The sequence below is a fragment of the Cyprinodon tularosa genome, unplaced genomic scaffold, assembly GCF_016077235.1.
Source record: "Cyprinodon tularosa strain WSP-4 unplaced genomic scaffold, ASM1607723v1 ctg362, whole genome shotgun sequence".
Classification (NCBI taxonomy): Eukaryota; Metazoa; Chordata; class Actinopteri; order Cyprinodontiformes; family Cyprinodontidae; genus Cyprinodon; species Cyprinodon tularosa.
Genome location: NW_024039077.1, coordinates 617,391 through 645,008, shown reverse-complemented (window position 1 = coordinate 645,008; position 27,618 = coordinate 617,391). Strand labels below are relative to the sequence as shown.

At 38.1% G+C, this 27,618-nt stretch overlaps 3 protein-coding genes across 6 annotated transcripts; 2 read left to right on the top strand and 1 right to left on the bottom strand.

The window, feature by feature from the left end:
- Window positions 1-3,717, top strand: si:busm1-52i16.2 (claudin-10). The gene is made up of 5 exons (XM_038295896.1): window positions 1-423; window positions 499-660; window positions 1,647-1,728; window positions 1,876-1,989; window positions 3,129-3,717. The coding sequence occupies exons 1-5, from the start codon at window positions 192-194 to the stop codon at window positions 3,562-3,564; spliced, it is 1,026 nt and encodes a 341-aa protein (XP_038151824.1). The 5' UTR covers window positions 1-191; the 3' UTR covers window positions 3,565-3,717.
- Window positions 3,718-7,351: 3,634 nt separating this feature from the next.
- Window positions 7,352-10,504, top strand: si:ch211-181l5.2 (claudin-10). Of its 2 annotated transcripts, none has more exons than XM_038295902.1 (5): window positions 7,352-7,696; window positions 9,422-9,544; window positions 9,627-9,708; window positions 9,817-9,924; window positions 10,010-10,504. In XM_038295902.1, exons 1-5 carry the CDS (start codon window positions 7,465-7,467, stop codon window positions 10,191-10,193), a joined length of 729 nt encoding a protein of 242 aa, XP_038151830.1. In that variant the 5' UTR covers window positions 7,352-7,464; the 3' UTR covers window positions 10,194-10,504. The 2 variants fall into 2 exon arrangements, with proteins under 2 accessions (XP_038151830.1, XP_038151829.1); XM_038295901.1 differs by having other exon boundaries at window positions 9,383-9,544.
- A 2,479-nt stretch (window positions 10,505-12,983) lies between these two features.
- On the bottom strand, window positions 12,984-26,883 carry dzip1 (DAZ interacting zinc finger protein 1). 3 transcript variants are annotated; one of them, XM_038295898.1, is made up of 20 exons: window positions 26,767-26,870; window positions 26,402-26,501; window positions 26,130-26,229; window positions 25,465-26,031; window positions 22,276-22,360; window positions 21,846-21,961; window positions 21,610-21,768; window positions 21,387-21,515; window positions 21,248-21,310; window positions 21,036-21,152; window positions 18,831-18,879; window positions 16,954-16,998; window positions 16,749-16,808; window positions 16,222-16,394; window positions 15,928-16,132; window positions 15,657-15,831; window positions 13,966-14,294; window positions 13,768-13,886; window positions 13,529-13,694; window positions 12,984-13,406 (listed from the first exon to the last, which is right to left on the bottom strand). In XM_038295898.1, the coding sequence occupies exons 3-20, from the start codon at window positions 26,130-26,132 to the stop codon at window positions 13,312-13,314; spliced, it is 2,655 nt and encodes an 884-aa protein (XP_038151826.1). In that variant the 5' UTR covers window positions 26,133-26,229; window positions 26,402-26,501; window positions 26,767-26,870; the 3' UTR covers window positions 12,984-13,311. The 3 variants fall into 3 exon arrangements, with proteins under 3 accessions (XP_038151826.1, XP_038151828.1, XP_038151827.1); XM_038295900.1 differs by having other exon boundaries at window positions 26,111-26,229; window positions 26,402-26,883; XM_038295899.1 differs by having other exon boundaries at window positions 12,984-13,403; window positions 26,402-26,883.
- Window positions 26,884-27,618: the final 735 nt, after the last annotated feature.

The window sequence follows — 27,618 nt, the reverse complement described above, 5'->3', positions numbered from 1 at the left end:
ACATTTTAAGAAGCACCTTAACTGGTGAACCATCCTACTTCATTTGGAGAACCAACATCTATCAACATCTGTCCTGGACATCAGACTCAAAGACCTTTCCTGCCTATCTGAAGAATAAAACCAGAGGCTTGAGACGGTAAAAATCGTTGGATGAAATATCTAGAAGGGAGCAGACTCGCAGAGGGCTAAAGATGAAGATAAGAGTGGTCCAGATTTGGGGATTTTTAATGACAGTATTAGGCTGGATCTTTGTGGCCTGCACTATGGCCATGGAGGGCTGGAAGATTGCCTCTGTAGGGGGCATGGCTGGTTCTTCTATGATCAAAGTGGCCTGGCACTGGTCCAGCTTGTGGAGAAAATGCTTCACAGATTCCACTTCTGTCAGCAACTGTTATGATTTCCCTATGCTCAAATCTGATGAATGTAAGTCAACACATACATGCACGTTATTCGTTTATCTATAGAGATAAATTGTTTATTTCTCTGTGTGTGATTCAGGGCACATCCCTATCGTTCGCGGCCTACTGATGGCAGCTCTTTCCCTGGGAATGCTGGGGTTTATACTCAGTCTGCTGGGCATGGAATGCACCTATCTTGGGGGTAAAGATCCTTCAAAGCACAAGAAGATCTTTACTGGCGGATGGTGCCACATCATCAGTGGTAAAATATTAGTTTCTATATGTGGGGAAATTATCATTATTAATGGTGTTTGGTACTAAATGTGCAAATGAATCAATGATCTCTCTTGATCTTTCCATGTTTTCCATTTTGTTTCACATGACTTGAGTTGCTTTATCCATTTTCACCCAATTGCAGTTTACAAGAAAAACATCAAACCTTTCTAATAACAAAAAACTTGCTAAAATACCAACTGCCGCCTTGCAGCAAGAAGGTTCCGGGTTCCAGTCCCGGCTCGAGGTCTTTCTGCATGGAGTTTGCATGTTCTCCTTGAGCATGGGTGGGTTCTCTCCGGGTACTCCGGCTTCCTCCCACAGTCCAAAAACATGATTGGGTTAGGTTAATTGGCTTCTCTAAATTGTCTCCCAAAGGTGTGAGTGTGTGTGAATGGTTTATTGCCTCTATGTTACCCTACGATGGACTGGCGATCTGTCCAGGGTGTACCCCCACCTCTCGCTGGTAGACAGTTGGAGGCACCAGCACCCCTTGCAACCCCGCTTTGGATAAGCGTGACAGAAAATGGATGGAAAGAATTAATTCTCTGCAAGCAAAGTAGCAGCTGAGGCTACCCTCAAGAGCTAAAAGAGATGCTAGCTGGCACTAACCATATCTGACTTTTTTATTTTATTAAGCATATATTTACAGAAGACAACTCTACATTTTAATCAGTTTTAGGAATAAAAAATGTCTTAAACAATTCAAAATATAAGAAAAAATATTTTTTTCTGCATGTACCGGTATATTTTGTAACAATAGTGACGGAGAATATATAATGTTTTATTAAAATCCATCTGGAATCTTCTGAATATTTTAAATCAGTTTTATTAAATGCATTAGAAACGGTTAGACCTGTACCATTAGGCTGAACGTAAATGAAAATTTTGACTAAAATGAAGGCATTTAAATCAATAATTGGTGGGATAATCTATTTTAAGTTGATGATTATTTTTAAGATCTTATTTTCTCAGGTGGAATGTCCACAGCAGCGTATGCCGTGTATGCTGAGTATGTCCGACTGGAAAAGCTGCATCCTGGCCCTGATGGACTTGAGTGAGTTAACAGGCTTTAAAGTGAACAAATGTGGAATAAAGATAGTGTAAACCTAGAATCTCTTAGCTTTAATTATTGAAATATTTGTAGTAAAACTCAAATCTATGTATATTCATCTAAAAATATCTCCTTTTTACCTTTTTTCAGGTATGACCTTGGCACTCCGATGTTTCTTGGCTGGGTGGGCTCAGCTTTTCACATGGCTGGCGGGTTTTTCTATCTGTGGTCAGTGTGCAAACCGCTCTGTGGAGAAGGAAAAAGGTCAGTAGGAGGTCATTAACTGCTGTAGCATTTTATTTTTTATTTATTTTACCTTTATATTACCAGGAAGTCCCTTGAGATAAAATCTCTTTTTCGAGGGAGACCTGGCCAAGAGGCAGCAGTACAATAAGACATATAAAAACACATAAAAACAACATAATAAAATCAATCATAAACTAGACTCTAGAATAACAGTTACAATACACCAAATAAAGTGAATACAGTAATAAACACCATATATTGCATGGTGAATCTGTTTTTGATAAAAGAGGACAATTGGCCAAGGATCCAAAATCGACAAAACAAAAAAAAAATGCATTACTTAGTATAAAAAATAAATAAAAGTTGCTGTAAAAACAAAGAATGCAACAACAACAGGAGCAGTTTAAGCAAATTTAGCAAACAAGACACACCTAGGGGTTTGAAATCATTGTAGTTTATTTTAATCACAATAAACTGACTTGCAAAAATTATCATACACCTACAACTTTGAATTTTTCAATTGTCCAAACAAAATTACATTTCAATAAACCTCTTGTGAAAGAACACCACAGTTTAGTTTTCATTTTTGGATTAAAAATAAAACAATAAATCAGGGAAAGTGCGAAAGATTTAGAGATCTGTTGGGAATAATCTGTAGATCCGGCATTTGGAAGAGACTCCGTTGACAGAAAGAGTTGAAACTGTTTTGTATCTTTGCCAACAACCAGGACAGCAATCCTAAATCTACCAAGTAAAGGATGAAGATTAAAGTCGCAGTTGTCTTACAGAATAAAGAAAGTTGGAAGTTGATATTAACAGAAGCTCTCCTTCCTGTCTGACTGAGATATTATGCAAAAAGAGAATAGGAAGATATGTTTCTAAAGCAAAATAAAGGTTATAATCAAACATTATTCATTATTAATAAGGAAAGCAATGTATTGTTTACCTAGCATTATTTTCTACTAGTTTGTGTTGTTCAACTAAGATCCAAATGTTTTATAAACTAAATAAAAATATACTTTTAATCAGAGAGATCATACAAATGATTCTTGCATTTGATTGTTTTAGTTGTACTTTGTGTTTCCTGTGTTATAGGATACAAGTTTCTACTGCTTATTTATCTGAAACCTATTCTTCTTCTTTCTTTTATTTTCCAGAGTAATCAGGCGGAAACCACAGCCAGACCCGGAGAAAAACAAGCCCACCACAGCTTCTTCTGCTGTATCCGAGGTCACCTCGAATACCAAACTCTCCTCCGTCTCTGAGCTGTCGTCCAGGTCTGAGCGTACAGATGTTTCCTCCTTATCCTCTAAATCAGCACGCACCTCAAAATCCGGACAGACGGCGAGGTCAGGGCGGTCGTCCGTGACGGGGCGGACCCCCAGATCAGCTGGAACCTCAGTTTATGGTTCGGGATCAAGATCTGGATCTGATTTTCGGTCATACACCTCCTTAGAGTCCAGCGTATCTAGTTTGTCCGAATCTAGGAGCAGCAGTCGCAGCAGTAACAGCAGTCGAAGCAGCCGCACGGTGTCCACACCTGGCAGTGTGAGAAGTGGAGCCACGCCATTCGTCAAAAACTCCTACATTTGAACTGATTAATTCAAACATCAAATACTAACGCAGTTATTTTTTTCTTCTTTTCCTTGAAGTAATTAAGAAGATTAACATTTCATCTGCAGTGAACAGTAGTTTGAGCAAACAACATATAACCTTCATCAACAAGCATTGTAAGGGCAGCAGCAGTTTGTGGTGTTGCATTTTTTCTTTTCTTAAATAAAATGATCTGGTCAAATAAGGCCAAAGCTGATCTTTTTTGCCTTTTTTTTTTCAATGATGTATAGAAGCAAACCAACACTTTCCATCACCCTTAATGGGCAGTGAAACACAGCAGAGGCAGGATCATTACTCTGACCAATTTAAATTAACGCTGTTCTAAATATTTAAAGCAAAAAGATGAAAACATAATTTCATCCGTTAACTAGAGCAAAGCTAATTGGCAGCAGAAAAAACTGAGCAGCTTCTTATATATGCTGTAACCACTGATCCCTATTTATTCACTGGATTGCTGATAGGCCTTTGGTATTGCACAGTGCTGTGAAGTCACCAGCCACCAGGGGCGCTGCCAGGAATTTGGAGCACCATGAAATACACTGATATTGGGCCCAAAAAAGATTTTTTTTTTATGTAAGCTATAAATCTGCTATAAAGATGCAATGGAGATTATCATTTACTTTGTCAATGTAATTGTTATTGTAAAATTTCTACAAAAGAAAATGATCAGAATGTGAAACAGTCAAATATACATTGACTTTAAACTTTACATTTACATCCTATCAAAAAAAAAACCTATTTAAAACAAAAAACACAGCTGTATCTATGTACACATGAATAGAAAATATGTTCCTATTAGGTTTCACTATAACTTTATAGAAAAATATATTATTTTTTGATGCCCCTGAGAACTAATTTCTCATTATAATATATATGTAATGACAAAACATGTATTTTTTTTTAGGTGGTTGCTTCAGGCGGCTTATGGCAATGATCCAGATTTATAGATGTATATTAATGGATTTGATTTATTGTGAATATAAAAATCTAACTAAACAGTTTTAATATTGGCACAGATTTTAATACAGGCTGCTGGACGTTACGGAATGGACTTCAGCTGTCAAGGATACAATGAAAATAGATGGAGCTAAATAAAAAGAGACTTCAAAAGACTTGAAATTCATAATTTACAGTCAGAGATGCAAAAAAAAAAGGCTTCTCTGCAACTTTTAGCTTCACCTGCTGAGCGAAAATATATATGCATGTCAGTCTATAACTATATACTCTTTTGTGGCTCTAAATATGCAGTTATCTCTACAATTCCAGTAAAAAGTGACTGGACAAATTTCTGACTGATGGAATAAAGGGCTCAAACTATGTATCCTTCTCACACTTTTTCTATTAGTGAACTGCGTAGACTTTGCAGTGCTTTGGACAGTCAAACATGGGTACCCAACATAAAAGGGACATTTTAAAAAGTGCCATTTCAGCAAGAGTTTTATATTGTTCTTTTTTGCTCTTTGCAAGTGTACATCCAGGGTGTCAGAGGCCTACTGCTGACCGGGCTCTGCCTTGGTTTGGTCGGGATTGTGCTATCGTTTTCCAGAGTGGAGTGCACTTGGCTCGGTGGGAACCCAAGCAGCAAGAACAGGGCGCTGATGGCAGCGTCTGCTTTCCAGTTTCTGGGCTGTAAGCAGGATCTGTTCTAGAAAGCTCTATCTTTTTTTGAAGGCAGCTTTTCGGAACGCCTACTCACTGGTTTGTCTCGTTTTTCTTTCGGTGTCATCAACCCCTCTCTGATGTGGCCGGTTACAGTTTATACATAAACAAAGTGACTTCAGCTTTTTTACACAGGAAAGCAAACCCATCAAAACTGAGGTGGGGCAACATGCTTGGTAAGAATGTTACACAAGAATTTAAGAAATATATACAAAAATCCTCTTTCCAATTAAATCTCTTTAGCTATGAGATGGTTGGTCACTTGGTTGAACCATTCAATATGAAACTGCATGCAGGGTTTACTTACCTTTACAAAAAATATAATAGAATCCAGAAAATGACACATTTTCCATCTTTCCTTTGAATCCTCTCTGCTACAGACCTGCTTCATTTCCTGCCATTAAACATAAGAAAAGGGAGGCATTATCAGGGAAAGGGCGTATACACAAATCAAGGGTCTCATCTTATGAGCCAGCCACTATAGTCGTGTAAGAATTGCACTGACGTTGTTGATGTGATTTATTCAGGTTTAAAGAGCTTGAGCTAAAAAGCCACATATAAACGACCAAAACAGTTCTGACCAAAGATAACATAAACCAACATAACAGACCATCATGATGACATCCGGACAAACATACTAACCAAGTGTTCCGATACCTTCTGAATAAAACTACTTCAGAAATAACATCACGTCGTCGGCTTAATATGAGGTTTAAATGTGGACCTGGAAAACTTACTTAGGTTAATTACTTTTATTTATTTATTTAAAACAGTGTCCTGTCTGGCGATGTGGCAATACGAATAATTATTGATCCCAAAAAGAGCCCAACAGATTTTGCTTTCACAAGTGAAGCAGTAGGGCTATTGCCAGAGTTCCGCTTGATTTATGCATATAGATTGCTCTATTATAATTCATGCAGGGAGTATTATAGATTATATTGACACTGCAATGTAAATAGAACCGGAAAGGAAAAACAGGAAAAAAGGAGAAAAGATAAAAGAAAGGAGATAAAAGGGAGATAACGATAAAACATCTTCAGTCTGCTTCAGCACCTGCAAAGAGATGCAAGAAGAACAGCACAACCAACGGATATAGTATAAGAGATACAATAAAGTAACACCTTGATACTATCACTAAAGCATATGTAGTATTATTTAATCTGACATGCATACTGTGGTAGTTGAAGATAAGAATATGGGATTTCTGTATGGACGTGAATCTCTAAGTACCTGTAGTTGTTTGTGAGAATGCCTCTGTGCATGTAAGTTTATCCAAAGGAAAAATGCTCAATGGTGGTTGTGAAGAGCCGAAGTAGCGCCCCTCCAGAGCACCGAGGCGAGTGCCGGGGGACCCAAAGCCTCAGACACCAAAAGGGATCCCAAAAGCAAAGGCGCTGGAAGACTTACTTCAATGGTAGATCAGCATTAATATGATAATTGGTGACAATATTGATGTCTGCCAATAATGAACGGGATCACTGTCACATAAGCTACATAAAAAGTGGTTTGTCTAATTTTTGTAGTTAAAAGCATCCTGTTTACCAGAACACTAAATAATCTGAACAAATAACAACTTGACCAACATGAATAATAAGAATTGAAAACCTTTTTGTTTCTCCTGATCCCATTTTTAATGAGACACCAATATAAGCGTCTTTAAGTGTTTACTGATACCTATAATGAAAATAATACATACTTTATTTTATCATGTTGAATATTAAATAAATCTTATCAGATGATATAGCTTAAACATAACAGTAATTAACAACTTACCCATTAATTATAAACCAATGAGTTACATAAGCACTAAACAGAAGCAGATAGAAGTGGATTATTTCTATCAGCCTGCTTACATCCCAGATTTTAGCTGCAGCACAATATTTTCCATTACTTGTTTTTTTCGGCTGATATCACACCGATTTCTACCATTTATATCGGAACATCCTTTTTTTCCTTTTCTCTAAAACATTGGGCCCAAAAGCACCGGTCATGTTAAAAAATAACATGTAAGGCTGCACCTAGAGAGGTGGTTGTAACATTATCCCTTCCCCCAGCTGGGAAGATGAAGGATGCTTACTTGGCACAACTATCTAAAAGATAAGATGAGAAAAAAGCCCAATCTGTTACCACAACACCCAGCAGTAATGACTCAGAGGGAGCCTTCTGCCACAGCTTCCACTCGAAGACGTTATTTTTTCGTAAGGAGGATCGGCACCAACCATGGAATATCGGATGGTGATAATGTACGTGGAGCTGGGCTGCTTTGTGTCCTGCCTGTGTGGCTGGATCCTGGTGTGCTCTACTCTCCCCACAGAGTACTGGACCTTCTCTGAGGTGGGCAGCATCGTCCTGACCACGGCCAACTACTACTCCAACCTGTGGAGAGACTGCATCTCCGACACCACAGGGGTGTCTGACTGCAAAGACTACCCATCCATGCTGGACCTGCCTGGTAGGACATTCAAAAAGATTAATGCATTAATAAAAAGAAAATTCCTTAACATTAAACCAATGATTCCCAACCAGGGGTACTAGTACATAGGTGGTCCACCTATGCTTTATCGGAGGTACATGAAAACATTTAATATTTTTCTTCCCAGATAAAGAATTACAAAAAAAATAGGACTGGGATGGGTTTTCCTCTGTAAGGATTTCAAAACGTATTCACCTTCTAGGCAACATATTTATGTTTTTTTTATTTTTTATTTGTGAAATGAGATATTAGACTGTGCTTTTTCTTGGCTAAGTAAAAGTAAAAATCCTCCATTCTTTATGCTGAGATGTAGAATTTGAAGCAGGTGTGAAAAGAAGGAGATTCCTCCCTAGTTTAGACAAGGGGGAAAATATAGATAAACATGTCCTTACTGTGTTTAAGGTTCTCACGTCCTTTTTCTAGTGTGAACGGATTGTCTGAAATGTTTATCTGACTAAATGTATGTCTTTGATGAATTAAGATGTTTTCCTTCTTTTGTTCAAGTGTGTGAGAAAGCTCTTTTATGCAGGTGGTGGGTTTTAGTTTCATGGGAGAGAGAGTGTGCTGGGATTTTTGAAGAGTATAAATCTATGTGTTTAGGAAGATTAAGTCAGAGCTTCTATATACTGTCCATCTCATGTAAGGACGTTAAATAAAATTGAATATTATCTTGCAAGAAAATGCTTCCTACTCAGTTTCCTAACCTCACAAATTCTAATTGAAAAGAATGAAATCTCTGAACGTTAAATGTTCAAGAGGAGGAAATGAAATTCTTTTGTTTTATAATCAGTTGTACTTTATATTTTTGGAAAATAATCAACATGTTTGACCAAGGGGTACTCATAGTATGATATAATGGCCAAGGGGTTACACAAGTCAAAAAAGGTTGGGAACCACAGCATTAAACGATAAGTGTGTTGATAGATATTCGACGCCCATTCGGTGGCACACATAGCTGGCATATAAATTGGCATAAACACTACATTTAATAGCAGCATATAAACAACTGGGATCGTATTAGAATCAATGTAGCATCAATATATTAGGTGACTTCAAGAGGAAAGGGTTTTTTAATTCTAGTTCAAAGTGTTAAGGCGGCTGAATGCAAACTCACTTTCCAACTAATTTCTTAAAATTGTTTGCCCCTATGCAAGGCATGTTTATTTATAAAGCACAATTCAGTGCAAAGAATTAAAAGTGCAATAAATGAATTAAAGAATAAAAATAAATGTAAAATTTTCCAGTCTTCTGGAAGTTTGTTCCATATCAATGGATGATAGGAACTAAATGCTGCTTCTCCATGTTTGGTTCTAGTTCTGGGTAAACAGAGTAGGCTGGAACTAAAAGACCTGAGTGGTCTTTGAGGGTTGATCCACTGACAACAAATCTGTTATGGATTGAGATGCTGATCTATTCAGTGATTTATAGACTAACAGAAGGATTTAAAGTCTTTAAGGTTTAAATTTAAGGACTTGAGGACTGGTTTAATGTGCTCTACTTTTTGTTTCGGATCAGCTGCAGCTGTCTGATGGACATTTTAGGGAAAAGTCTATATTACATCTCTTTTGAGCTTAAAATTGTACCTATATGTAATAAAATAATATTTTATGATTTGTGTTTTTTTTTTAGAAACAAGTTTAATATCTTTTTTTTTTTTTTTTTTAGTTTGGCTGCATGCTCTCAGAGCACTTGCAATCTGCTCAGTCATTACAGGCTTCTTCGGAGGCGTCCTGACGCTCATTGGAATGAAATGCACCAAAATTGGGGGAACAGAGATCATCAACTCGAGGGTGACGTTTTCTGGAGGCGTAACATTCTTAGCTTCAGGTTAAGATTTTTTCTTTCTTGTAATACTGTTAAAATTCAAATATAAAGGTATTGTTAATGAAATTAAGGACTTTTCCGGCAGGATTTTGTGGGATGATTACATATTCGTGGTGGGCTAATAGAGTCATATCGCAATTTGTGGATCCAAACTACAAGGCCCAGAAGTGAGTGATATTGAATTATTGAGTTGCATTGAATTGTTAGGAAAATAAAACTTTCAAGTCAGAACTAAATAAAAGGTGAATGAATATGAGTGGTGTCTCTTTATTCAGGTTTGAACTGGGTGCTGCTGTGTTCGTTGGCTGGGGAGGCTCCATTCTTCTCATCTGTGGGGCAGGTGTGCTCACTTTCTTCTCTGGGAAAGAGGGTCTCATATCAAGGTGAGGCTATATTTCTGACGTGAAATGATTACTACCAAGACTTTCTGGGAGAAAATGACCATGTTTGTGTCCATCTCCTTTACAGTTCATCTAAAAGGCCTCAAAGGCCGGCTTCTTATGACACTGTCCGTAGCAGACGGACGTACATGCGGCCGCCATCATCATCCAGGGTGACGATAGTGCCGCCGCTGTATTATTCAGGCAGGAGTCAGACAAGCAGAGGGACAACAAGGACTCCTTTCATTCAGAGTCGGGATACCTTTGTATGAGCTCAGAACTCAGTTTTAGAGTTTAAAGAGGAAAGTATACCAAAAAATCTGCCACGTTTGGTAAAAGACCAAAGAGACTTGTTAGTAAAACTGACATATTAAAGCAGATATTTTATTAATCTGTTAGTTTTGCCAATAAAATAGGTAGAGATATAATTTTGATTTCATAAGAATCCGTTGTCCAAACCAAGAACAGTTAATATATTTATTATTTGGGGCCAAAAGGTAGAGTAACAAGAAAACTTTTTATTTAATGTAAAGCAACCTTTACTGAAACCCCTGTTTTTGTAAGAAACCGAACCCTTAAATTATGCTTTTATTTATTTTTTTTTTTTAAGTTTTTTGCTTGATACAGTAATTTAAATATAATAAACTTGTTTTAATTTCTCCTTATTCATTGTGCTGTACTAATCTCACCTTTTCCTCTTTTTTCTGATGAATAAATTCTTGTCCTAATTTCTCATTTTGTTGAGTGCTCTGCTTTTAGCTGTATTGTTTTTAAAGATGCATTAATAAACTAACTACAAGCCTAAGTCATCTGTCATATCTGCGGAAATAGTTTCCTAAATAAAAACAATCTGGTTTCTAAAGATTTGTAACACACAGTGATTTACATTGTAAAATATACACAATGTTTTGAGAGTATTTGCAGAAAAGTCAAAATATTTTATGGAAAGTTATGTTTTAAGCATTTTTTTAAAATGGAAAATTGACTCATCAATAAAGAATAAGAAAGGTTATTTGTGCTTACTGCTTATTTTATGAAAGTAACATTTTCTGATTTGATTCTGCAATGATTAGATCAGGCTTTCAATGCAGGAATTTTGCAAATAAAATTTTTTTTTTTTTTCCTTTCGTTGCTGGACTTCATGCAGGAATACCTAAACCAAAGGCTGTCAACTTTTCACCAAACCTTGGGGTGAGATTTTGAAATAGTTTGGACAGAAAACCCTGTCAGGATTCGATCAAAAGGCTATGGGGATAAGAGCAGCTATAAGGTTGGAGGTTTTTCAGAGGATTTAACTGAAACAAAGTGTCAGAATGTGGGATTTTTATAGCACAGTAAATGTTGCTGAATAACAATCAGTGACCCATAGTTATGTGGAACAGTTTTCTCACAATATACATTATTTTCTACATACTGGTGATTTTTTTAAAGAATTGAAGTAAAGAAGAATGGGCCCTACTAAAATACTTAAATATACTTTAAACTAAGAATTTTAAAACTTAGTAACGGTGAAAGAAGCATTTTATACAACTCCAGTCTGCCACATCATACATGTTTGCAGATGAGGAGACATCCATGGCTCCAGCCATATCACAATATTACACTTTATTCTTAGATCAAGGACACTGCTCTCATTACATTTCCAAATCTTTGCCACGTACGGAATGAAGATTATAATTGTAAATAGCCGGACCAAGGAACTGGCCTAATTAAATAAACTATTTCAGTAAAAACATCAGTTCTGACACACATCAGGCAGGTAATATTAAGGTGCAACAAACTCACACATAATAAATTATAATTATCCTAACATTACCATTCATGATGATGCGGTCATAACTCACCATTTCAAGGGCGGAGCTAGATGGGTGGCGGCATTGGGTTAACTTGACCCCTCTGGAATCTGATTGGTTCCCTCAGCTCCAACCCCCTCCAGATTGATTGACTTTATTGATCTCACAGTGGAGAAATCTACTTGTTACATCAGCTCAATAGTCAAGAAGTGCAAAACGGAGATAAAGGTGCATTGGTTATATACATTATATACAGAGCGTCCATATACAGGGATATTGCACTGGGTATTAAATGGGTTTTATATAGTTATTGCACTGTGTATTAAATATAACAAGGTTTATTGTACAGGGTATTAAACAGTGATTGCACAAGTTATTGCAGTTATAGTGCACTAACATGGCAGATGGTTGCCCTGACAACACAGCAGTTCCTCCTACACATTAGCTGGTGCTATTTAGGAGGAAAGAGTACAAGAAAAGTATTCAAGTAAAGGTAGTTAAACTTCAGCTCGAATACAATTAGGTTCATAACATAAAATGTTTAACTTAGTTGCATTTTTGTGAGCAGATTATCTCTAATCGTTTTCAGGAAGGAAAAGATGAGATTTTGCATTTTCTCTGACTTTCAGGTCCCTTCCACAGTCTAAATACATTACTGACATTTGGATGGGTTAATTGGTTACTTTAAACTCACCATAGGTTGTAGTCAGATGTGTTTCCAAGTTGTACTAAATTTAGATATTCAGAATTGAATCCCTACCATATTTTTTGTCTGACAATCTGTGGTTTTAAACAACAAACCACATTAAATAAACCTAATTCAATGCAACTTTGGTCTGATTGAATACCTAAAGGAAAGTAAACAATTACATATTTGATAATTTTATCAAAATACAAACCATGTGTCTCATCAGGTTATCATTTCAAATGAATCTGAAATTATTTGATCATGGGGGGAAAAAAAGCATTTGCATAACCTTAATCTTAAGGTTTAACACCATTTAGATGTTTAATAGTCATTTTTCTTAAAATAAAGAAAACTCTTGTAATAACCAGACTCCTGTATTGAACCATAAATGTTTAAGAGTCAAATATTTTTTTTAGAAAATATTCTAATGCACAAACAGAATACTATAAATTTGTTCATTAATAAACATAATTAATTCAGAAAACTGGAGTTAAAGCCAATGGCGGCTTAGGCTAAAATGAAATAAACTCAGTTTAATCTGCTGATGCCGTATGAGTGGAAGGATGACTGGAGTCAGTGGATACAAAACCTGATACTTTTTGTTTAATGAATCAATATCAGTTTTAGATCAATACAAAATTTGATGTACAAAACCTGGTAGAAATGAAGTCTGAAAAGATCTAAGGCAAAATAAAAAACAACCAAGGCATGAAAAGCACCTTAGAAGAAGAAGCCATCATCTAGTTACTCACTAAAACATGAACAAGATAAGCATGTTTTGTCATTTAAATGTTATTGTATTGCTTCTTCTCATTTAGGTACAAAGTCAGTAGAATAAATAATAAAAGCTCTTTGGCATTGGCTGGAGATGTGAGGGGAGCTTTCTGTGCTACGTTCGCCGCTCTGCTGTTAATTATTGCTTATATCCTCGGAGTCGCTGAGGTCACTGATGGAGAACGAGCTGCTCTTCAAAGTGCTTCCTGTTCCAGCTTCAGTCAGACCTATTTGAAACAAAAACGTCTTTTTCACCTTTCCTCAGTCTTGTTTAAAAATTGGATAAAATGGTCTAAAAACAACCAGATTTTCCTGTTTAAGGCTCCTGTGTCGGAGGCGAGATGCCACTGACCTGATTTGGGGCCTTTTCCGGTAGAACTTCCCCAGACGCTGGTGCTGGATGAGTCCAGGCTCTTCTTCAGAGGTCCAGAGCCACGGAGAGGTGCTGGCTTAGTCGCTTCAGGTTTGTCCTCTAAGGAGGAGACCACCCAATCGCTGCTCTCCTCTAGATCTGTAAACTGTAAACGACGACATTATTCCTTTGTTCTGTAGGTCACCATTAAAGCATCAAACCCAAACAGCAGGTCTTACAGAAAGCTCCTGAACCTCATCCTGTCTCCCTGGTAGGACGCTGACGCCCCCTGCTGGTTTCTTCACTCCTCTCTCTGCCAGCTGCGTTTCAACCTTTCTGACCAACTTAAAGACTTTATCTAAAGTAAAAAAAAAAAAAAAAATGGTGAAGCTAAAAAATAGAAGAAAACAAAGTAATTTATTTGATGTGAAACAAACCTTTATCTTTGTTTCCTTTATCAATGTTACCGTTCTGGTCTTTAAAACCTTGCAGCTTTCTCGGCTCAGGTTCCATCATTTCACTGACGTCCGACCACTCATCTTCCTCGCTCTCCGTCTTTGCGTTTCCTTGCGTTTTCACGCTGCCCACCGATGGTTTAGAGGAGAACTGGCTGACTGCTGTCTGCCTGGACAGGACCGGGGTAGCTCTGCTGGATCTGATTTCCACCGGAGCTGCTTGGTTTGATTTGAGCTTCAATGACTTTGCCCTCTGCTCTGGCTCCTCCTCCATCTCAGACTCTTCCTCCTCTGAACTAAATGGTGGAGTTCTTCAGAAAAGAAGACATACAGGCTTTTGATTACAATAAATGTTTGTTTTTGAGGTAAAATATGTGAGAAAATAGTAAATACATTGATTTTTAAAAATTATTCAAAACTTATTTCAGTTTTTAAAGTTTTCCTGGAATTTTATGTACTAGAGCAGAGGTTCCCAAACAAAATAGCAAGAGTTCCACTTACTCTGACATCCAAACTTTTTAAATAAACCAATAGAAATATTTTAATTTAACATTTAAATAAAAAGAAAGGATAGCAGATATGTTTTTACAAACTCAGCATTACTCAATTCAGTTTATTTCTTTAGCGCCAATTCACAACACGTCATCTCAAGGTACTTTACAGTTCACCTGATCATCCAGTCAAATTGATTCAAGGTTTTCTATCCAAGGAAAACCAGCTGATTGCATCGACTCATTGACTCAAATTCAATCCCTCACACTAAGCATGCTTGTAGTGACAGTGGAGAGGAAAAACTCCCCTTTAACAGGAAGAAACCTCCAGCAAACCTCCAGTGTGAGCGGCCATCTGCCGAGGCCGACTGGGTTCAAGGAGACAGAAGCAGACATTATGCAACTTGAAACATAGCAAACAGCGCCGACTTTCACCTTAGTGGAAGAAATTTGCATTTTAAACTTCGGATGAATGGGGTCAAGTCAATTCTTAGGCATGTAATCATTTCTCATTCATCATTGGTGTGCATAATCAGTTTTTAACAGTTAGAGATTTATTGATCAGATACTGATGTGTTAGTTGGACCAGATATTTGATAAATGATGCCGATCCAGAGTGATGATCCAGTCCTTTTTATAAAATAAATATAAACAACAATACAGTTACAGCACTTCTATTCTACAGGGTTTATACAGGAATGAGAAACTCTAATTTAATGCTTTTTAATGCTCTTAGAAATAATTTTAATGCCATCAACGAAGCATATATATATATATATATAAAACCCCGGCAAAATCATTTATCATCTAAGTTGTTTTTAAAACCTTTTTTTTCACTATAATCATATTTAATGAATTTTAATGCCACTTAAGGCCTTAATTTAAAAAATAATTATTTAATGACTTTTAATGATTTTTAATGACCAGCGGACCATGTTCTATGTTTGAGAAGCCGGTTATGTCACAACGCTGAAATGAGGAGCTATTGATCACAATTTATATCAGTGATGGATTGTTGCTTTTAAAAAAATAAACTTTACATAAAGTCTGAAACTCAATGGTAGGAGGTACAGTTTGTTCATTCAACAAAAAAGAAAAGGGAAACCACACATCCTTCTAAAAAAAATTTACATTTTAGCAACTAAAACCAGTTAAAGATGTGTAAAATGAATATACCTGTACCTGTTTGAACTAATCCTCCCAGCAGGTTTCGTGTTGGGGGTGGAGGTCTTAGGGTGGGTGAAGCCTTTTGTCCGCGGCGCCGGCTGTGGTGTCCTGGGCTGTTTGATGTTTGCCACTGATGCCGCCTGGCTGGCTTTGGAGGGCAGGCTGCTGGAGCGAGGACGAACCTGCATCACTAAAAGCAGACAGAAATCCGTTAATCGTGAGCAGAGTTAGAGATGATCTCATGCATTAAGAGGCTTTTCTTTGATGACTCAACCCTGGAAAGCACCTTGAACAGGTTGTTTGGATCTGGTCTGGAAATCTGCAGCAGCTTCTCTGTCTCTCCCCTGTCCAGACACCTTCTGCTCCACAACGTTTGCCATCTCCTCCCAACAATGCCAGTAGTCTGGCATGGCCTTAGCAACAGCCTCCTGCTTTGAATGTACCTTGGCCAGGAAAGAGTTCAGCTCCTTGTTGGTCAAACTTCTTTGGTCCTGAGCAGCAGGGGAAGAAATAGCAGTTGACATGCAGGTAAATTGCTGTTTTAGAGAAGAGATTTACAGAAATATCCTTTTGTTCATACAGGTTTGACCCCCAGGGTCTCCAGCTTCTTGATTACAGAGCGCTCCAGCTCTGATCGCATCTCCTTCTTGATGACGGGATTCTTTTTCACCACACTGGCGCTTACTTTTGGTTTCTTAGCCGTCTCGGTCACCTGCTTACTGGTCAGCGGCTTCCTCTCAGAGAAGCTGTAGTCTGGCAGAAAAAAAAGGAGCTCAAGCTGTCAGAAACAAAAACATCTCAACACTAAAGCATGCATCATATAATATGGACGGACAGCCATGCTGCAGGATGAGTTAGACAGACGTGGCTGAAGAGGGACGAGAACAGGTTTTCATTCTTCAGTTTGGCCGACCAACTAGGCAACAAGATAGAAACGACAATCTAAATTGATCACAGGTCAATCAACCCTCTCATTCCAAGTTCCTCTTGTAACGTTTTGTAACGTTTTTGATCTCAGTCTGAAAACAGTCAAGCAACGAGCCGCTCAGCGGAGAATCATGCAGCATCATGCAGCCGTCTGGTTCCATCGGTCTGAACCGCTTTTACCTCTCTCCTCCTCTGACAGCTCCTGTATGGGCTCCAGCTTTAGAGCAGAGACCGGCTCCTCTAAGCACATGGAGGTAAACAAGCATTGGAAGCCGGGACAAACGGGTGTTACAGAAGGTAACAGCAGACTGAGCTGCTTCTAAAGCATCGGGTCAATCAATGGTGGACAGATAAACATGCTCTGCTTCTAATATGGCTAACTCACCGAGTACTACCCTCTTTGGTTTGGGCTCTGGGGCTGGTCCGCTGACTGGGAAACGATAAAACAGTAGAACAGTCAATTATTATGATGGAATTCATAGACCAGCTGGATATGGTATTTAGAGTCTGCAGTGATTTGAACTGACCTGTAAAAAACTCAGATAATGCAGTTCTACCCTGGATTGCTTGATATGTTCAAACATTAAGTTTATTTAAAGGTAAGAATGATTATACCAAACTTTAATTGTTTTCTAAAGCTTATACCACATACAGGCTCAAATATGCACACACTAACTCAGTAATGTACATTCAAATGTTGCTTAGCAACTAATTGAATTGAGAAACCTTCACATTTTCTACAAGTAGAGATGCCAACATGGGACGATCCTAAATCTTAACGGTTTTTATCAGATGTTGCAACAATATTTAAATAGCATGGAAGAGCACAATAATTAAACTAGCATCTTTAACAAAAAAAACACAAAAAAAACTAACAAAAACAAGCATTTTAAAATCAAAACGTAAACAAATCTGTGGGAATGTTGCTACAAACAAGGAATATAAAACCAATAGAGATCAATGGAGGGAAAAACTGAAGCATTAAACACTGATTGAGGGACATTTTTATATTCTTTCATTTAATTTACAGCTGTGATAATAAACATCCCATGAGAGAATCATGTGGAACCCGAGTCCAGAATGTTACTATGGCACTAATAATCCTTAATAATATTATTTACAAACAGGGACGTACCACAGGAAGCACTCATAATTGAGAAACTTCACAGACGCTAAAAAACAAAAGGCCTGCAAATCTTTTCAAAATATATCTTTTAAAGAAATCCTGGTAAACATATTTCCTTCACAGGAAGTTAAGGAGCAGCCATTGCATCTTTCTATTCCTTATTTTTTATTGCTCCAGCTTGGTTTCTTTAAAAGCTATAATGTTGAATAACACCACTTTTGTCAACGTCAGCCTAATTGTTTTTCCCCCCCTTAAAAGTACATCGAGTTATTGTCAACCTTGAAGTATAACAGTTTAGATCACCAAATTCCATCTTTTAAGTTTTAACAGTAGATGTTAATACTCTTTGCATCAAAGTAGCGTCTTCAATTATGTTATAGAACGCAACCGATCACTCACCTATGATAATAAACCATGGAGCTTATTGTGACTTTAAAACATTCAATTACAACGACTTTGGATAAAAGTTGTAAAAGATATAATTTCTTTATTTAATCTGCAAAAAAAAAACAAAAGCTAATCAGGGCATACAGGGTTATGAATATTTAGAGTCATTGCAGAGGCTAAAAAGAGCAACTCTAGATAATTATCTAATTTCAGGTGGTTAGTATTAGCATTCTTTATCTATTACTGTTTAGAAATGCTAGAATGATGCCAAACAGCGAAACAGACCCTCGGCATGATGTTCCCACCACCATGCTTGGCAGTTAGCACACGGTTCTCATTTAAAGCCTGATCACAACTATATGAAACAAACCTGCTAATTTTGTCCACACTACAGGGTCCATATGGAGGAAGTTTATTCTTTCTTGTCCACCCAGGTTAAATTACCTTCACTTATGGACAGTGAAATAAATTCCCTGAGCATACAAAACATTTTCCTTTTATCTTGGGGTAAGGCAGTAGGACTGTGTTATATAATATGTGTTCCAACAATCCGACTGATCCTAACCCAACATTAAACTGGTCGCTGGAGCTAGAATTGGCTAATCTTCATGACTACAAAAGTAAGCATTACTCTGCAGTTAGCTGAGAGCAATAAAACTGTGATAGGTGTACATATTTAACGCTTTAGACGAGTTTCAGCTGTGAATACAGCAGCAGACTAAATGACAAAGAAGAAAGTGATTCCTTACCGGGTGTTTCCACCACCTTGGTGGGTGGATTGGAGGAAATGGTCTTTATCTGTGGAATAACAACACATAAGCATGATTAGAGACAATCTTTTAGTGAATATCCTAGTTTTTAAACTTTTGCTATTGTTAAATATTAAAAACTATTTTAAAAAGTAAAACAACAAAACAAAACAAGGTCAGAAATTGATTGCAAATATAAAACAAACTAATTAATCTGCAATAATCGAAACAAGCCTACATGCAAATGAGTCTGCTGGAATATAAATTGAACATTTCGTTAAACAATCCTGATTGAATTAGTTTTTCTACATTTTGTCAGATCACAATAGATTTAAATGTACTTTCCAGATTTGATTCTGATAAACTACCACAAAGTAGTGTATAATACGGAAGCAGAAGTAGAACAAAAGTTTTCTAATCTATCTAGTACAATATTTGCTTCCAGAAATCCCATCTTTATTAAACAAAGTCCACCTTAACTGCAGTATAAATCCAGCTGCTCTGTGAAAGCCTCAGAGGTTGGCCAACTTTGGATGAGCTGCACAGAGCCAGAGCTCAGGTGCAAAAATTGACCCTTTTGCTATGCATTTAAACACCGTATGACCGGTAACTAAAGATCAAAACCCATGATAAATCATGGCAGAGGCAGGGGATACTTTTCATCAGTAAGGAAAGGAAAGGAAAGCTGGTTAGAGAAATTCAGGAAAATCCTGGAAGAAAACCAGCAAAAAACAAGAGACTGAGCCAGAGGTTCACTTTCCAGCAACAAAATAAAACATAACAGTCGGAGCTACGAGGAACAGGTTTGGAGCAATTAAGTACTTGCTAATTGGTCCTGTAGAGGATGACAAAAGCATGTCTGCCGTCACCAATTTTCAAGTACGAAATTTACAAGAACAACAAAAATACAACTTTTGCAAACAAAAAGTAAATGCCACTTAAAGACATAATGTAAGTTTTTACTGAAAAATATCTTCAAAATAGCCTTTTTATTCGACCCTCTAGCACTAAAACATCGTTTGAAAAGCATATTGACACCTCAGTAGTTCAGAGCCGATGCATCTGTAAGCCTGTATGTATGAATTTTTTTCTGGTTGGAAGTTCCCGCGCTGTTCGGCTGTCCGACCTAGCAAACTGTCGAAGAGTTATATTTAAGGTGGATTTTGTGGATACTCAGAAGCTATCAGCATCAAGCTTCAACTTAGAAACCAATGGTAACTTCGTGTAAAGTCACAAAGTAAAAAAAAAAAAAAAAACAAAGAAAAAAATGTTTGTGCGAGCTACGAGAACGAGCAAAAGAGTGCTACAGTTCTGCCTTTTGGCCACAGGTGGCAGTATGATTACAAACCTCCGTAATGCCTCTTTAAGAAAATTAGAAAACTTTCTACTTTTGAACACAGGTTTATAACCAAGAACCCAGAATAATGTTGTCAAAAGTATAAATACTGTGTATCTATACTTTAATAGTGTACCCAGATACTATGCTAATATGGTATCCATGTTAAAAACAATTGCAGATTTCTGGGTTATTTATTTTGCACATTAATTCAACTAGCCTCTGTGATTCTGTTGAGAACGAATGTTCCACGGTGAGATTGAAAAAGGTGTTTTTACTAAATATCTGACGGCATGTTATTTTTCAGCCATTTCTCCTTTTTAGCTTCAGACATTAAAAAGCTTCAATGTCACATTCATGACGAAGCTTTCGTCAAATTTTTTCTTTTTGCATTTATTAAAAACAAAATATTTATATTTTGTCTTTTTAATATATGCTACTTTTGGTAGCAGCTTTAAAAATGGAAATAAATATGAGCAATTAATCTTAAAACTGTCTGTACCTGTCTGTACCTCAGCAATATATGCAAGGAAGCCATATTAAAAAAAGGAGTTGTGAAATTATGGAAAAACCTCCAACTTCTAGTAAAATTAAGCTTTTATTTGCCCACTTCAGACCTGGAAATTCCAGCTTTCAGGTCTAAATACTAAACTGCATCCTTCAACTAATCAAGCAGAGTCCGTGCACGAGAATTAGCTCGCATCTGGAGCTCTTCCAAAAAAGCAGCATTGCCTTCCTGTGTACAGTATCATTATGTGTTAACACCAGCAGACGTAGCAAATGCAGGATATCCTGAACAAGGGCCACCAGTCCTCCCAGCTTCCTCTCCTGACATAATCTCCCAGAGTGCTGATTACAGTCAGGCTGACCTGCTCCCTCTGAGCCTTGATGGTCTGCTCCTTCCGGCCCATTTCCTGCTGCAGCCGCTGGCTGAGCTCCTGGTGCTCCGTCACAGAGGTCTGCATTCTGCTCAGCTCGTTCAGCAACTGGAGGATGATGGGGGTTGGGGAGATAAAAATCAATCTGCTTCACTCTCGTTTGCTGCTAGTAGCTCATGATGACCCTTTAAGTGATGCTGTACCTGGTTCTTTTCAGATTCGTGTTGAGCCTTGAGTTCCTGCAGCCTGGATTCCCACTTTTTATCCTAGGAGAAAGTTTGTGACCCATTAGACTTCTCTATCAGAGCCTCATGTTCTCTAAGAGTCTCTCAGGTTGCTGACCTGTCTCTTCATCTGTTGCTCCAGCTTACGGATGGCCTGTAGTTTCATCTCTTTATAAATGTCCAGATCTCTTTCTGGCTGAGAGCTGACCGGGCTGCCTGGTTTCGTGGTCTGATTCTGATTCACTTCCTTGAAAAGAAAAGCATAAACAAAGGAAAACATAAGACAGTATTCATTTTAAAAACTAAATAATTTAGTAAAAAGAGCAGCTTCCTCCTCTTACAGTGAGAGCTTGAATGTTTCGGTTGTAGAGGAACTCCATCTCCCTCCGCATGCCGTCCCGGCTGTCCTCTATCTTCCGGTCCATGCGTGCCCTCTCCTCCGCCTTGAAACGCTCCAGTTCTCGCAGCAACTCTTTTTGCATGGACTGCTGTTCCTGTTCCTACATGAAAAGCACCTTCACATCACATCGAGCCTACCAATCGTCTCCATCTGTCACACCTTCAACAAGGATCTTACCTGAGCAATTTTGACTTGTAGAGTCTGTTGCTGTTGAGTTATCTGCTCCTTCAGACTGCTAATCTCCATTTTGAGACTATCAATCTGAGATTTCTTCTCACTGTCGGACTGCAGCTCTGGAAATGTAAAATAACCCAATGTGTGGAGGCAGACATGGAAGGAATAAGTCAGTAAAGTATCAATCCCCTCACACCATACGCAGGTTTAACTAAAATGGTCTCATCATCATCATCATCATGCTCTGGGGATACAGAGTTGATGCCAAAGGAGTTTTATCAATCTTCAGCTATTTAAAGTTTTGTTTGTTGCAAAAACAAACAAAATAAATACAGATGTTTGTGTTTGCACTCTGTGAAAAAGCCCAAGTGGGCTGAATACTTTTCCCAAGGCATTCAGTTCTTCATCCTACCAGTGGAAGTGATAGACTTACGGATCTGGTACTCATCAGGATGCCGGCGCTGCATGTGGTTATGAAGAAAAGAGGAGTTGAGGAAGGACTTTTCGCAGTGTAGACACTAAAAGAGAGCAGAAATCCAACCGACTGTTTAATGTCTTCTTCTACAGTGAGACACCACAGGTCGACTTTTTTCCAGTTTGACTAGAAAAAAGCTCTGAAAATCAGTAAAACTTTCTTAAAATAAGTGTATTTACCCTTAATTTGAGTAGGAAAATAAGATGATCTGCCAGTGGAATGAGCATTTCTACCCTTAAAATAAGATAATTAGATATTATGAACTTGAAAAGGAGACTGCAGTTGTTTTTTAAATTATTTTATTATTTTAAATGTCTTATTCCATTGGAAAATTGCCTCACTTATCTGCTCAAAAACACTTATTTTAAGAAAAATTGACTTAGATTTACATTTTTTATAGCACAACAAACAGTTTAAACACAAAGCAGCTAAAAACGTTGCTGGGAATAATTAAATTCCCAACAGTCATTAAAAATGATCAAATCAAGATGTCCTAAACTGCAGGAATGTGACAACAGAGCAGAAGATATTACATTTTCTAGTGGATTTTTTTCTCAGCTACCGGGGCTGCAGCTCCCCTTGTGGTGGAGAGCAGAGATAGCAACCAGCTCCAGTAGCAGAGATTTAAACACTTTTTCATTTGAAAGTAAAGACGTAAACAAAAAACGTATAATCTGCTGTTAAAGTTCATATTAGCCTCGCGGTACAGCTAGTTTGAACAGGAACATGGAAAAGTAGCTTTTTAAATCTACTGGGAACATTTGCTTAAAAAGGTCACGGGAAACCATTTCTTTATTAAACCCTTTGGAAAAAACATAAAGTAGCGTTACTTCAGCTTTTAAATGGATATATTTATGAATATTTTCACCAATGTAAAAGCTGAATTAGCAGGAGTCTTATCCCTTCAGTTTCACAGGGTAGCGCAGCAGAGACAGTTTTGTAAAAGGCAAGATAAAAGGTGAATTTTTTGGTTTACATGATATTCTAACAAAATTAGAAAACTGAACAAAGATTTAAAAGGTCAATCCAAAACAGATTTGTAATTTAATTTGATAAAGTTTACAGTATTTGTCAGAATCCAGTTCTTGGATTTACCATCCACTCTATTGTTAGTTTAACAAAGTCTACTAATCTTCAGCTTGATAGGCTTTGGCTATTCCCTGATATTCTTTTTGTGAAAGAAAACTTTCCTCCTCACTTAGTAGGCGGTATGCATGATGAAGGAATGTTGCAAACCTCTAAACCCCCCCCTTCTGAATTGAACCTGACCTTGAAAGAGCAAGCTGTTCGAGGTAAAACAGAGGCAGTATAAAAATTATTTCAACTGGTAAATTCATTTCTAGTAACATTGTATAAAAACACACCCCTCCTTGTTTTTTTTCCCTGACAGCTTTACTGTTTACCTGAACAGCAAATGAAAGTTTAAAAACTTAGATATTAAACACCCAAAAACTATGTCAATAATTCAAATCTTTACCAAGCCTTGCTAAACAAACCGACAAAAGTCAAAAGCAGGGATTGATAAGAAGGTTTAACGGTTTTACAGCTGCGGGAAATTTTAATTGTTTTATTTTTTATGTTTATGGTAACTTTTTTACAGGGAAATATAATGTTAGAGCAATAATAAATATTGTATTTTAGCTACCAGTGCTAAAAGTATTTCCTTCTTTAGCAAAGCAATGGCATCCTGGTCGTTCATTTCTAACCTTGAAACAAACAATCATGTAAACATCAGCTTATGGATTTGATAAATAAATATTTCTAATTAATCATGGAGATAAACACCACAAAATGTATTGAATTTATTTTCACATAAAGTAAGCATTTCATGCGTCTTCATTTCATTGTGCTATTCTGGATCCAATCCCTGTTTGGACCGATGGTTTTTTATTAAAAATAAGGAACCAAGATAAAATGAGTCTGAGTGATCATCAGTTACTGGAAACAGAAAAAGTAAATTTGCTTTAAGTAGATTAAAAGGAAATCCAAAAATCTCTTTAACTCCTAGGATGTCACAGCAGGTGTGAGCTACACTGGAATAACGATCTAGAAATAACATTTCTTAAATCAAGTATTTACCCTTAATTCCAGTAGGTAAATGAGATGATTTGCCAATGGAATAAGTATTTTTAGTCTTAAAATTACATATTTAGATAGAATGCACTTGAAATAACAGAATGCACTTGCACTAGGTCCAGTTTTACCTGCATTAATTTACACTAGCCAAACATTTTTTTATACTTTGGGTTAAAATCCATTAAACTGTGGCTCCAAGACTATCAGTCTGTGAGAATCTCTTACCAACACACACACAGCTGCCGATCACAGAGTGATGCGAATGAACCTGTAGCCTTCATGAACAGGAGGCTCCACTGAGCTGGATGTTAAAAAGCCAGGCGGCGTAGGTGATGCTGATACGCTCCCTGCTGCAGGCATCCCTGCTCTCTCCACATGCTGCATCTAACACAGACATCCACTTCATTCAGCATTAAATCCACTGATAAACCAAGTGCCACAGACACGTGGCTCCTCTATCAATAATTGATCCCACTCTGTTAGCTGAGCTTTATGCTTACACCTAGCAACAACGGCTCTACCAGGAAATGCTATAGCTGTAGTCATGGCAACCTCCTGGTCGGGTCAAAGGCAATCATTCAGTCAAGGATCACTGACATGTATAAATACACCACACTACTTTGTGTTTGTAGATCACTTAAAAACCTAATAAAAGGTAAAGTTTGGGGCTTTAATGTGACAAGTTTTATGGGTATAAAGTATTTAGCAGGGAGCTGTAGCTCTGATGAGTAAAGCTCAGTTAGAAGACACACAATCGACCAAAACGTAAACACAGGAGGTGGGTGGGGGAGGTAGGAGAGAAACACTGATTATTGCCTCTTTTTTTGTAAGTGGATTATGAAAAAAAAAAAAAAAAAAAGACTTAGAAAAGCCCACCATCTGCTCTGCAGCTCTAAATCCTTTCTTCAGGTCTGATCTTACCGACAGAATTTGAATAGGTTTTGCTGAGACAAAAGCGCCATGCCTCCCCCTGCATTTCTCAGCTGCAGCTGTGAATTGATTTCAACAATGACAGAGAGGGGGCCCAAAAGGGAGGAGAGAAGGGGGGCGGGGGTGGAGTTGGACCTGTACCTTGTGACTGCTGATGATTCGTGGAGCAAGCAGGGATTGTTGGGTGCGTATGACCTTCTTCCTCTGTTTGAGCTCAGCCATCAGCGCCTTCGCCTTCTCCTCCTGCTTCCGGAGCTGAGCCAGCAGCTGCTCCCGCTCTCCGCCGGCCGCCGCCAGCCGCTCCTCCACCTCCCGCAGGTTGAGGCTGAGGAACTCCTGGCAGTGGAGGAGCCACTCTACCGTGAGCTGGGACAGTCGTAGCAGCTTGATCAGGGCCGGGTCCACGGGGCTCTGACACCGCTGGCAGCGCTCCCCATCCAAGCTGCAGAAGGTCACAGCGCCGATGTGCTCCTGCAAGGCGTCCACGTCAAGCTGGCTCACCACCAGGTCCACGTCCACGGCGTTGATGCGGCGCCAGTCCACGCTCTCCCTGCGCGGGCGGAACTTGAAGGACAGGAAAGCGGCGGAAGTCATGCCTGGTTGATGGTTTGCGGAGTGCGGGGAATTCAGGAGGGATGGGATCCCTGATGATGAGCGGGTCCCCTGGGTGTCACTGCTGTAGGGGTAGTAGACTCCATCGTGAAATGGCTGAAACAAAGATCAAAGAGCTCAATGATCGGCTCACATAAGCATCAAATATCAGCTGGAGGGAGAGAAGGTGGCAGACCTGCCTCTGTCCTGCTTACCATCCTTCCCTTGGTGAGATCTCCTCTCCTCTCCGCCCACACCTCCCCTTTACATGCAGCGGAAAGCGTCAACGGCTTGTTACCATGGAGACGGGCGTCCCTGGGGAGACAAATGTTATCAAAACACCGCAGGCAGTCAGCAAACGTTCGTCCCAGTAGAGGACGTGCGCCTCTTAACGAATACAACAGCAAAGCTGGAGTTAATAGACATTTAACATTTAAATACACCTTAAAAACTAAAGATTTAATTAAAGCAAAATAAAAAGACTTACCTTTAGGTGTGTTAAAGAGGGTGGTGTTAGGGCTAGCAGCGGCTAATCAGTCGGTATCATGTTTCTGAATCTCCTTTTTTGAAAACCTCAGCCTGGTCCGCTACCCAAACAATGTAAAACAAGCCAGAACCTGCTTCATCCACACTCACTAACACTTAGTTTCCCATCTAAACATAAAATATCGCGACTTCTTGCCCTTTTTTCTCCTTAAACCCCCCAAAGCTAATTATGTCCCGAAGCCGTTAACTTGCTAACGAGTGGCGTTCGCTTAAAAAAAATAAATTTAAAACAAATATATACCATCCCTTACAATTGTACGAGTTAAATATAGCAATTTAAGTAAGTATTTTATCCAATAAACTTACTGTAATGGTGGGTTTAATTATGTAAAGTCTGTAAAAGTTTTTTCATTTACGACACCCCGGGCAGTTTTGTGGGTGACGTAGCTGCTGGTCTCCACATTCCTAAATCCCTGCTTGGTATGGAAAAAAGAAAAGAAAAAAGGGGCCTCCGTCAAGTTCCCGCGAGAGAAAACTGGGTTTCCGCTCGAGACCTTCAAAATAAAGGACTGTGGAGTACGATGTAGCGGATTAACAAAAGGAGGCTTTATCCAGCTCAATTTAAAGTAAATTTTTCACAAAATAAATAAATAAAATAGACTAAGTCTGCATTCTAAAGATATCCATAAATATAAATTATATTTATACTTTCAGGAACTTTTTCTGTATTTTTTTACTCGCTAAATATTTTTAAGGGACCTTTAAGGAATGTCCCTTCAAGTCTCCTAAAACAATGTTAGAGTTATAACTAATAAGGAACACTAAAATAACATTCGTTGGAGTAAAACTTTCAAAGGTGTTTTTTTTTTTTTTTTTTTTTTGGTTAATAAACCAAAAGGTTTTGTCACCTGATGGTTCTGCAAGGTTTCTAAAAATCTAGGGCAGGGGTCTTCAACGTTTTCCAGGCCAAGGGCCCCCAAACTGATGGCAAGATGGAGCGGGGACCCCCAAATTATATATACTGTATGAAATTTTGTTATATCAAACTGTTCCTATATTCACTCTAGTACAGATGGAGTAATGTAACAAAAGTAATTCCTCCCTGGGATTATTAAACTATTTCTAATTCTGATTCCTGGTTGATGGGACAGGTGTTGTGAATGAAACGGTGCCCAGCTTGAAAAAGCTCCTGTGTGTCGCTGAATGTGTGCATTGATG

Coding starts and splice junctions, on each gene's coding strand:
- si:busm1-52i16.2 (XM_038295896.1), top strand. CDS start 192: ATGAAGATAAGAGTGGTCCAGATTTGGGGATTTTTAATGACAGTATTA. Junction 424..498: donor TATGCTCAAATCTGATGAAT/GTAAGTCAACAC, acceptor TGTGTGATTCAG/GGCACATCCCTATCGTTCGC. Junction 661..1,646: donor ATGGTGCCACATCATCAGTG/GTAAAATATTAG, acceptor TTATTTTCTCAG/GTGGAATGTCCACAGCAGCG.
- si:ch211-181l5.2 (XM_038295901.1), top strand. CDS start 7,465: ATGGAATATCGGATGGTGATAATGTACGTGGAGCTGGGCTGCTTTGTG. Junction 9,545..9,626: donor CGTAACATTCTTAGCTTCAG/GTTAAGATTTTT, acceptor CTTTTCCGGCAG/GATTTTGTGGGATGATTACA. Junction 9,925..10,009: donor AAAGAGGGTCTCATATCAAG/GTGAGGCTATAT, acceptor TCTCCTTTACAG/TTCATCTAAAAGGCCTCAAA.
- dzip1 (XM_038295898.1), bottom strand. Junction 16,133..16,221: donor AGACCCTGGGGGTCAAACCT/GTATGAACAAAA, acceptor CCTGCTGCTCAG/GACCAAAGAAGTTTGACCAA. Junction 13,887..13,965: donor TAAAGGAAACAAAGATAAAG/GTTTGTTTCACA, acceptor TTTTTACTTTAG/ATAAAGTCTTTAAGTTGGTC.